This window comes from Pseudorca crassidens, chromosome 5 (assembly GCF_039906515.1).
Source record: "Pseudorca crassidens isolate mPseCra1 chromosome 5, mPseCra1.hap1, whole genome shotgun sequence".
NCBI lineage: Eukaryota > Metazoa > Chordata > Mammalia > Artiodactyla > Delphinidae > Pseudorca > Pseudorca crassidens.
The window spans coordinates 29398151-29409758 of NC_090300.1; the positions used below are offsets into that span (position 1 = coordinate 29398151).

General features: G+C 36.6%; 1 protein-coding gene across 2 annotated transcripts in view; it reads left to right on the top strand.

Annotated features, from left to right (window-relative positions):
• GK5 (glycerol kinase 5) overlaps nt 1–10413 on the top strand; it is a 77608-nt gene extending 67195 nt beyond the window's left edge. For both annotated transcript variants that reach the window (XM_067737619.1, XM_067737620.1), the window contains exons 13-16: nt 20–123; nt 987–1046; nt 1412–1545; nt 5281–10413. In XM_067737619.1, coding sequence (XP_067593720.1) covers nt 20–123; nt 987–1046; nt 1412–1545; nt 5281–5429 — 447 coding nt within the window. In that variant the 3' untranslated portion in view covers nt 5430–10413. The remainder of the gene's footprint in view (nt 1–19; nt 124–986; nt 1047–1411; nt 1546–5280) is intronic.
• Nucleotides 10414–11608: the final 1195 nt, after the last annotated feature.

Sequence of the window (11608 nt, forward strand, 5' to 3'; positions counted from 1 at the left end):
TTACTGTCTTTTACTTCAGGCTCCATTAAATGACCCCTGTGCATGTGCCTCTTTTATGGGTTTGAAGTCTTCCACCAATAAATACCACCTTGTACGAGCAATATTGGAGTCCATAGCTTTCAGGTACCAGAACCTGCCCGAAACTCCCCCCTCCCCATACAGTATCGCTATTTCCTTTTATTAATTTCTACTAAACTAAATTTTTAAATTTCTTAATTTTAACTGTTTATACCATTAGTTTAATTCATACTGTATATGATATAATCTATTCTTATTACTAATTTTTTTGCCTCTCTTTTTTTTCACATTTAATAGTACCAGTACCACTTAGATTTGATATCTGAAAACTGAATGATTTTTAAAATATCCAATTTATTAAGCATAAAGGATTCAAAATTTGGACTTTCAAAGTCTTTTATTTCCTTATTCATGAAGGAGAATTCTAACTAATAATGCTTCTTTTATACTCAAAGATTGACTCATCAGAATTATTCTTTATGTATATTTCTTTTGGTCTTTTTGTTACGGGGCAGGTGTAGCTCATTAAAATTAAAAACGCAGCTGTCATGAATGGAACAAATGGAACATTTGTAATGTTTAAAATAACATTTTCTCTGATTACAAAATCATTATTTTTATATTTGATTTCTATTAGATGCTATTTATGGTGTGTCATCCATACCTATTAAATGGATGCTTGCTTTAAATTTTTATTTGCAGGAATGGTAATAGATTAAATTTAGTTCTGAAATAAAAATTATGTTCTTTTGCATCAAAGTGAAAAACAGAAGGGCCTGAACCTCTTGTTTACTTGACCATCTGTTATTGACATCCAGTTAGCCTAATATATTTCTTTAGTGTTTTCTTTTGCATATTTTATAAATGTCATGTAAATAAAACCACAGTTATTATTCTAGATTGGAAAAAAACAGAGAATTATTATGATATGAACTGCCTCTAAATAGTTTCCTTGTTTTTTTAACTAGAAACAAACAGTTATATGAGGTGATGCAGAAAGAGATCCACATTCCTGTAAGAAAAATCCGGTAGGTAAACTTTGTTTCTAATAGATTTAATTAGAAATTGGAAGTTAAGTGGTAGCTGCTGTTGGCATTTTCATGATTATGATTATTCAGGATTTCAAAAAGAACTTATGCTTACCTTCTTTGCAACAAAATTCTTGGTCATAGGAATTTGGAGAGGAAGGAAAGCTAATTTTGGATTTAAGGAGAATAAAACCCAATATGGAATCTGAGAGGATCTTAGCACCCATATGTGTATTATAAGAATCTTTAAACTTTAAAAATAAAATCAAGGATCTAAAAAAAAAGTGTGGCTTTTTAAAAAAGAATTAATAATGTATTTATGCTTTTGTTACAGTAGTTTATCTCCAATATCTTTCTCCACACAGAGCAGATGGAGGAGTTTGTAAGAACAGTTTTGTCATGCAGATGACTTCAGACCTGATTAATGAGACGATAGACAGACCCGTCCACGTTGATATGTCCTGCGTAGGTGCAGCTTCTCTAGCTGGCCTTGCTGTTGGTACGTGTGGGTTTTATTAAAACGAGAGCTGTCTTGCAAAACCATTTCTTACAGATAGCATTTCTCCTCCCAAATCACAAAATTATAGATAGAGAGGGTCTGGAAAGGCTTGGTGTCCATTAGACCCCATACACATATGCACATCACTCGCAAAATGTTCCAGTGATCTCTTCTGTGGGTGGGCCTGGTTGCACCTCCTCCCTCCTTGGTGCTCTCCTTCAGTCAGAAGAATGAGACCAGGAAAGCTAATTCTCAACTGCTCTGGTCTTTAGCAAGGGAATGTCTCTGGGTAAACTTTCTGATTAGATAAGCTTGTCTTTGGCATTAGAAACCACTCCACTCTTTCATTTAGTGAACGTTTGTTGAGCACCTGCTTCATGAGAGTCGCTGCTGGGAATAATAGAGTTTAAATGATATAGTCCCTGCTATGGGAGTCTCCAGTGGGAGCAGTCAAGCAAGTCAACCCATTATTATTCTTCTGTGATAAGCCCAGCAAACAGCCACAGTATCAAGCAATTGGTGTAGGCTTTCCCAGAGGCGACAACGTATAGTTCAATTTTGAAGGGGTTAGCAGACAACCAGGTGAGAGAATAGAGGTGAGTGGTCCAGTAGAGAAGGCAGCTCGTGCAAAGGTACTGGCCCATTATGGTGCTGATAGGATGAGAGCAAGAGGGGAGGCTGGAGAGGTACATAGAGGTCCAGTCATGGTGGCCTCTTCATATAGAGGAGATTGGACTTGATCTTGAATGCATTGGAGAGCCACTGAACAATTTTAAGCAGAAGGACATGGTTAGATCTATATTTGAACAAATCACTTTGGCAATTAGTGTTTTCACTAATTAGTTGGGAGGAGTAAAGAACAGACATGGGGAGGCCAATTAGAGGGCTCTTTAGGAGCAGGATGTCGCTTGGGACACTGGGAGTGTTTCCCTGTGTTCCTGTATGGAAGGCAGGAGTGTTTGTACAAAACAGGATATCTTACACTTAAAAGTTTAGGCTGTTATTTAGCAATTAAAGTTATGGACCCAAAAAGCATCAAATCTTGGTAAGTTCACCTTATACTTTATTCTACTAAAAATCTGTTAACTTTGAATAAAATTGAAACAATCACTTTCATTTGTTCATTGATTGGTGTTTGATTAATTCAAGTTGAAGAAAATAACTTCCCCTTAAATAGTCATTCCCGTTTACAAATTTGTTACTTTGTGTATTTCAACTCTTAAGTACAATATAGCTGATGTTATTTTTAATAATTTCACATGACTAATTGAGCAAACTTAGAACTATAACAAGGAAATTTCTCCAGTACTTAAACAACTCTTGAAAAATGAATAAATTAAGCTTATCATTACAGTAAGCCAAATGCTCATAAGCATTCCAATATTGTTTATAAAGTTAATCAAATTGATCTACACTTATCACCTTATAAAGCTAAATATGTCAAATTCTCTTGAACATTTAATACACTTTAAATAACAGACACATGCAAGTTATTCTTACATATAATATAGTGGCTTGAGTTGTATCTACTTCATTTTATCTGTATTTAATTTCAAAACTTTTCAATACAAAGATACTTCACTAACTACAGGGAACAGTTTTACCTCCTCAGAGAATCTGAAATTTCTGGTTGGATTACTTCTCTCTCAGAAATATGAGGCATGGGGCTTCCCTGGTGGCGCAGTGGTTGAGTCCACCTGCCGATGCAGGGGACACGGGTTCGTGCCCTAGTCCTGGAAGATCCCACATATCGTGGAGCGGCTGGGCCCGTAAGCCATGGCCGCTGAGCCTGCACGTCCGGAGCCTGTGCTCCGCAACGGGAGAGGCCACAACAGTGAGAGGCCCGCGTACCGCAAAAAAAAAAAAAAAAAAAGAAATATGAGACATGAAGGCTACGCAAATTCTCTGTATTTTCAAAATTCACCCAGAAACTGGGTCTGTTCAATACACATTTAATAAAGTGACTTTTAAGAGTATGTATGCCATTAAGTGTAAATAATAAATTCTGGAAATAAGAATTTTAAGAACATACTTATTTTCATGACTAGATATATCTACTTGTAGTACACTAATAAAGATTATTTTTAGTCTTTTAATAACTTCCATAAAATAATTAATATCTTTAAATATAGACAGTCTAAAACACTGACTTTGTAAATAGAATGTGGCCTGATGGAAACTTTTAGAAGAAAGAATTTTATGTGTCAGCTTTATTGGTAAGAGAAAAATGTACTTCCTGAAGACTTGTCAACCATGTTAATACTTCAGAGTAAGTGAGATGTACCAAGTTTATTAACAAGGGATCGCTACCATTTCAGACTACGTATGATCGTAGTTATAATATGTTTTCTTGCTGCTTTTTATTATAAATGATCCTCTTTGTAAAGAACAATATATGCCAGAACTACAAGATTATCTTGAACTGGAAGTTAAAAGCCTTGTATGAAATGCAATAGTTTGAAAAAGAAACTATTTTTTATATTAATCCCCAACTTTGAATTTTATGCATATCCTGAGGAGTTGCCCCCTACCTCAAGATATATGACAAAAATCTTAACTTGGGGGATTCCCTGGCGGTCCAGTGGTTAGGACTCTGTGCTTTCACTGCTGTGGGACCGGGTTTGTTCCCTGGTCGGGTAACTAATATACTGCACAAGTTGCAGAGTGTCGCCAAAAAAAAAGAAAAACCTTAATTTATCATTGTTTTGCTTTGGTTTTTTTAATAAATAAATTTATTTATTTATTTATTGGCTGCGTTGGGGCTTCGTTGCTGCACACTGGCTTTCTCTAGTTGTGGTGAGCTGGGACTACTCTTCATTGCAGTGTGCGTGCTTCTCATTGCGATGGCTTCTCTTGTTGTGGCGCGTGGGCTCTAGGCACACGGGCTTCACTAGTTGTGGCATGTGGGCTCAGTAGCTGTGGCTCACAGGCTTAGTTGCTCCACGACATGTGGGATCTTCCTGGACCAGGGCTCGAACCCGTGTCCCCTGCATTGGCAGGCGGATTCTTAACCACTGCACCACCAGGGAAGCCCTATCATTGTTTTTTTTTTAAGTTGTATAAAAAGAAAGTATATCATTTCTTTTTTTTTTTTTTTTAGATGTTGGGGGTAGGAGTTTATTAATTTATTAATTTATTTTTGCTGTGTCGCATCTTCGTTTCTGTGCGAGGGCTTTCTCTAGTTGTGGCAAGCGGGGGCCACTCATCCTTGCGGTACGCGGGCCTCTCACTGTCGTGGCCTCTCTTGTTGCGGAGCACAGGCTCCAGACGCGCAGGCTCAGTAGTTGTGGCTCACGGGCCTAGCTGCTCCGCGGCATGTGGGATCCTCCCAGACCAGGGCTCGAACCCGTGTCCCCTGCATTAGCAGGCAGATTCTCAACCACTGCGTCACCAGAGAAGCCCCTACTATTTCTTACTTGGGTTTTTTTTCTTTCTTTCTTTCTTAAGAGCTAGTCATGAAATTAAATGATGGCAGGATGTGGTTGCTCTAGAAATGATTTGGTGCCCTTCCACACAGAAATAAAGCTGCTAGTTAGATACCAAAAGACTTTTAAACCCTGATGTATTTATTCCCAGGGATAGTCAATCTAACCAAGCTCAAAGCAACAAAATAGTTTGAACTGTGTTTTAAAGTAATAACTGTTCACCTGTGCACCAGTTCACATAGGTTTGTGGATAAACTTTACGGACTCATTATGTGCCTTAAAACTTGAGAGTAAATTTTTTCATCTCTAGGGTTTTGGACTGACAAGGAGGAACTAAAGAAACTGAGGCAAAGTGAAATAGTTTTCAAGCCACAGAAGAAATGGCAAGAATATGAAAAGAATATGGGAAACTGGGTCAAAGCAGTGAAACGCTCCATGAATTGGTATAACAAGACATAGCACTAACGGAATGACTGAAACCACACATGGCTAGTTGCTGTGATGTGCAGATGAGACAAAGCTCAGGGACAACAATACGACCATGAATGAGAGGAGAAGACTGGAGCTGAGCTCTGCAACCGGAGAGAAAAAGCACTGCTTTTTTGAAAACAAAACAAAACTCCTCATTGAAAAAATTCTAAACCTTGGTAAGATTGTAAGGCAACAATACCTCAGAACTTTTAAATCTTCTGTTTTGTAGCAAATTCCAAAGGACGCTAGCTATTTCCAGCCATGTTTTGACAGTCACGGGTCCTCCTCCTGTTTGTACTGGGCCAATATGAACATAATTGTTTACTATCTGAGTTAATAGTTCCGGGTCAAGCACTGTTCGTGTTTTGTTCCAAAATGATGTGAAAAGTGTTTCCTTAATTCTTTAAAATGAAGTGGGCTCTTTGAAGTCCATATAGTTAAAAAGAAAGAATAACCAAGAAAATGTGGAATTTTGATATTTGAATTTTAATATTTTCTATTTAAAGCCATAATTGTTCAGTGTTGTATCCAAATGTTAGCGCAATATGTCTCTTAGACAGGCTCATTTGGTAGCCAGTTCTTTCCCTTATTGGGTTTAAAGACACTGCCTTAATTTTTCCTTGTTTAACCAAAATCTGAGCTTTCTTTATATATTGAAAAACACTGAAAAAAATCATTTTAGTTAGTAAACCCAAAAAGGGTATTGATTCATTGGGTATTGATTCATAAGGAATAGGAGAATACTTTCCTTCTCAGATAGCATTCTTTCAAAAATTTCTGGGTAAAATATAAAATCTCATTTTTTACAAAATACACGTAGTAAATATAAATCTTGCCTTTCTTCTCCTCTTCTCTATCCTTCTTACTTGTTGAGATGCTGGTGTAAACGTCTTTTATTTTTATTAAGTGCCTAGTCGACAGAGGTTAATTTGAAGAAAGTGCCCTAATTTATTGCTGACTTAAGAATTGCCTTCATTGGGGTATTTTGCTTGTCCAGGTATCTTTCTTGTTTTTGTCCAATCTACTCATCTCTCTGAGATTTGTGCAGTGAGGTAGCTGACAGAGGGGATGGGAGTGTAGTCAAGCTAGTGACTGCCCCTCAGCCACTGAGCCAGAGATCCACAGAGAGGAACAGCATGAGTCCTACATTTTCAAACTCACTTGATAGAAACAAGGTAGAGTAAGGTAAGAGCTAAGAGTTGTGAGTAGCTTCAGGCCAGATATAAACTTGTCCTAAGGCAAGTTGACCACCTTCCAACATGTTCTCATGTTATTTGCCCCTCCCTGTTTTGGGGCTAGGTTCCTTTTAGATTTGCAGCAATAATGTATTTATTTCCCTCTTGGTCAGGCTTTATCATATCACATAAAGTCCTACTGTTGTAGAACTCACTGTTAAATAATAATGTAATTAAAGAAGTGACTGTTATAGGGAAGTTTGCTGTTACTATCATGTATGTCCATTTCAGAGACAGGTAATAGATACTAGACTTGGAAATATTTTTGTTAAGTCAAGGTGTTTTGTTTACTGTAATAAGTCAGATCCCCTTATGTAGATAACATCTTACTCATTTCATTCTTTCTGTTATTCACATCCTTTTTTACAAAGCTTAGTGGCCAATTAAAAGCTTTCTTATCAAAGTCATATGAAAGCCACTCTGTTTTACTATTTCTTATAGCGTCTGCTCCTCAGTGGGTATGATGTCCATAGGAAATAATTGTCTTTTTGTATTAGGATGTACTGAATTGTGATATTATTAATACCTAAACATTTGTTATTTCATTCATTTTCCACATTGTTCTTTCTCATCATGAAACCACAAAATAAAGGAGAAATATCTTTTAGATAATGTGGAAAAATAACTTTGAATATCTTTCTACTGGAATTGAGCATCTCCTCAAAAATCAGTGGCTAATTTTTTCTTCCATTAGTTTAGAAGTTAATCTTCTATTTTTAATATGTCTGGCCTTTTTTTTAGTAACACAGTTTACTAGATCTTTTGTCAGATTTGACCTAAATCAGAAACATGACCACATTTGCTTTTGTGGTTGTAGAAAGCGCTGATTATCAGAATTAATTGAGCAAAAAATTGTCCTTTCAAGTTTATTTTTCATACGTATGCTAATAATTGAAGTTAAAAAAATTTCTATGCTAATATTTCTCAGCATGTTTTATTTCCTTACTATGGGTCTATCAGATAATTTTAGGAGCTCTGTAGCTATCTTATCAAGGAGAATCTTCCTGTACAATCCTTCCTAAAGTGGTACTAAATGCTTTTATACTATAGACTTACTGATTTTTAAATTTTTTTATATCCAACCATGACATGGTTTCTCAACCTCAGCATCATTGACATTTGAGGACAGATAATTCTTTGTTTTTGGGTGCTATGTATTATAGGATGTTTACCAGATCCCTGACCTTTACCCACTAGCATCCATCTACTTAATGATGGCAAAATGTCTCCAAACATTGCTAAATGTCCCCTGGGAGACAAAATCACCCCCGCAGTTGAGAACCAGTGATGTCGACTGTTGGAAGAAAATTGAAGACTCAGTGAATGTAGAGTGTCTATCGTACTCCTTTTCTCTCTGCTTCATTTTTACCTTAGGAAATAGTTGTTAGCAAAAAGAAGTAGTAGTATCTTAAAATAAATAGCGTTTCTGCTTTGCTGGTTAATGAGGTGGGGAAAAAATGTCATGCTGTAATTGTCTTCTGCTGTTTTTATCCACCTACCCTCACCCCCATGTCTGCATTCTCTGTGGTCTTAATGAGTGAATTTATGACTTCAGTATGGGATTAATGTAGTCTCCAGATCATCTTTGATTTGATCTGCCTTTTTGTTTCCTTTTCATCTCTGAACAAAGGAGATGATTACTCTTTTATCTGCCTCTGGGCAAGCCTCCACCAAACTAGAAGTTCCCTGAAAGCAGAAAACATGTCTGCTTCCACAGAACTTAACTCTGTGCCTTCATATTTGTGGGATGAATTTGTACTTTGTGTTTGTAAGTGCAACTTTTTTTGCGTATACATTTTGTTCTTGATGTTACATGTGTTTATTGATAGGGAAATTTATATCATGTTTCTCAATTAAAATTAAAAGCCCAAAACACACCCTGGATCTATCTGGTCCCAGAGTCCTCATCTTGCATACTCAAATCCAGGTCATCTGGTTCAAACCAGCCTAAAGGGGTAACTCCAGAGAAGTCAAATAGGCCGTCGAGAATCACATTGTTTTTTAAAGTTTGGGATCCTCATAGCTGTAAGTATTTTGGCACCAGCATGTACTGTGAGTCACTGGTTATTTTGTCACCATATTCCCATGGGACCTTTGCCCCTAGAAGGATGCAGGAATGATCATGGGAATGGGAATGATAGAGGCAGGAACCTGCAGAATCGGATGTTTCGGAAATTCTCTGTTATTCTATTTCCATTGTCTTTCCCCCCACTTTACATTACATTTGGTTTATTAAAATAAAATGGATGTGTCTGTATAGATACCTATGTTGTGTAGAAAATAAATGATAAGGTTTCCAATTTAAATGAGCCGTATCTTTACAAGAAACCGCCAAACTGTTTTGCAGAATAGCTGCACCATTTTACATTCCCACCAGCAATGTATGAGGGATCCACTTTCTCCACGTTGTCACCAGCATTTGATGTTGTCACCGTTTTTCACGTTCGTCCACTGTGATAAGTGTGTGGTTTTCTCATTGTGGATTGAATTTGCATTTCCCTAATTAATAATGATGTTGAACATCTTTTCATGTGCTCTTTTGCGATCTGTTTATCCTCTAGTGAAATGTCTGTCCATATCTTTTGTCCATTTGCTAATTGGGTTGTTTGCTAAAGGAGCCATATCCTTAAAGGAATATCCTTTTTAAAAACTTAAAAAAAAAAATCAGTCCAGTGACTTAAGAAGTCATTAAGTAGCATTTTCAAATCCTTCTGGGCAAAATGTATATAGCATTTGAACATGACTTTGTAATGTACTGAGCAGAAGAGCTCTTGTATTTCTTACATACTTATTATGTAGTGTGGTACTAACACTGTATAATAGCAAAAAAGTTTCAAAGACACCTTTACTTAGAATGTTAAGTAAAGGGTACAAGTACATGTTTTGTACATAGGTATCATAATCCTAAAAATATTTTTTATTTAAAATAAGCTGATTTGTGTAAATATTTCAGAATGATTTTGTGGAAAATTAATTCAAAATTTTCCTATTTGTGCAAGACAGTTAATATAGATTCCAATTTGTATGCATCAGTAAATTTATAATTTTATTTCTCTCATGTTCTTTATGAATTTCATAGTTTTATTAAATGGTCATTGAGAACATCATAAATCATTGTTAAAATCTATAGATAAAATCAAGGATGCAGAATAGAAGGAATCTTTTTCATGTGTATGGGAATTTTCCCGTTACCTTTTGTCTACTTTAACTTTTGGATTTATTTTTAAATTTTACCTGGAAGTTCTTATTTAATACCATTTCTTGTTTTGGTTTCTGCGCATTAAGAACGTCACAGAGAAATAAGCATATGTTAACTTCGGTTGTGACTCAAGATAAATTTGGGCTTGTGTTTCCCTTTTAACTGGAAGAAGAAAAAAATGAGGCTTAATATGGTTAGAGAAGGAAGGTTTTCTGTAACCCTGCCTCTTCAGATCCTGTTTAGGCTTATTCTATATTCTGCATTCTTGCACAGAGGAAATTACTAGAGATGAGAGTTAATTCTTTGTAGTGGAAAAAAGATGGTACAATCTATTGTGAAAATATACTGTATATTTAAATGTTTAGAAAAATTTTAAATAACTGGAAGAAACATACTTTCAAATGCTAATGTGACGGAATTAACCTAGCAGCTGTTAAAATCCATTATGAAAATTATCATTAAAATTATTTGGGAAATTATAACGAAACAGTGAGTGATCTGTACATATTGTGTATTAAAGCCATTTTTTTTTAGTGTTTCTCTCTTCGTTGCTTCACATCCGCACACATAAATAGCGACATCCCGATGATGATGGCAGAGGATTCAGTCGGACAATCTGGATTCCATTTCCTGACCGAAGGGGAGCCCATGGTTCATTCTGTAGTAGGGATTTTGAAGGATACTAAACATTCAATTATTTGAAGAAAGAAAGGGGTATGGTTTTGATTTTATTGTTGTTCAAAGTCATATTAGTCTAATGAGGAGGACAGGAAGGGGCAGGTATGTGGAGCTGACTTTTCTGAAATGTATGTGACTATAAATTTATTAAATATTATAAAATTATTTTTAGGGAATTCGCTGGCGGGCCAATGGTTAGGACTCCGTGCTTTCACTGCCAAGGGCCCAGGTTCGATCCCTGATTGGGGAACTAAGATCCCGCAAGCCGTGCAGCGTGGCCAAAAATATACATATATATATCTGTGTGTATATATATGTGTTTTTTATACATATATATATATATATATATATGTAAAGAATCTGGCTATGTAAAAGAAATTGTAGGGAAAAAATAAATGAGGGTGATAGGGACTAATAGTGGATTCTTTGCTATTTAGAAACAACCCACTAGGATGTGGAGATTGTAAGGCAAATACCTTAGATTTACTAAATTACCTCTCCCTCTTCCCCACCACTTGGGCAAGGTTATTAGCCACCAGATCCCAGGGAATTCTCATATTCTTTAACCCAGCCCACAGGGTTGTCCTGTCTCTCCCAGAAGGTCCTGTCTCTGTCAGCATCCCAGTTTCATCACCAAACTCTGTCAAGAACTGAGAAGAGTTTGAAGTTTTTCTGTACTTGGAAGCTAACGAGTTAGCCTCCCACAGCTCCATGGATACTGGCAGCAGATATGAGACTCCTGGGTCAGAGACTAAAGACTTTATTCCTCATGACATCGCAAACATCATAATCTTCATATTTGCATTGGTTTCCTTTGCCTCTTAACTCCTGTGTGGACTGTCTGGGTTGATGCTGTGCACACAGTGGGTTTGCAGTACAGCTGAGCGATCTCGAGCTTAGGAAACTTGAGTCTTTTGTAATGGGCTGCAAGCAAGTGTGCCCGATGCTTGCTCCAGAGGAAATAATTTTTATTATATTGGACAGGAAACAAAACTGCCCTCTACTCTGGAGGGAGACACTATCTCAGTACCTCTGCTTACCAGACAAGCAGAAAC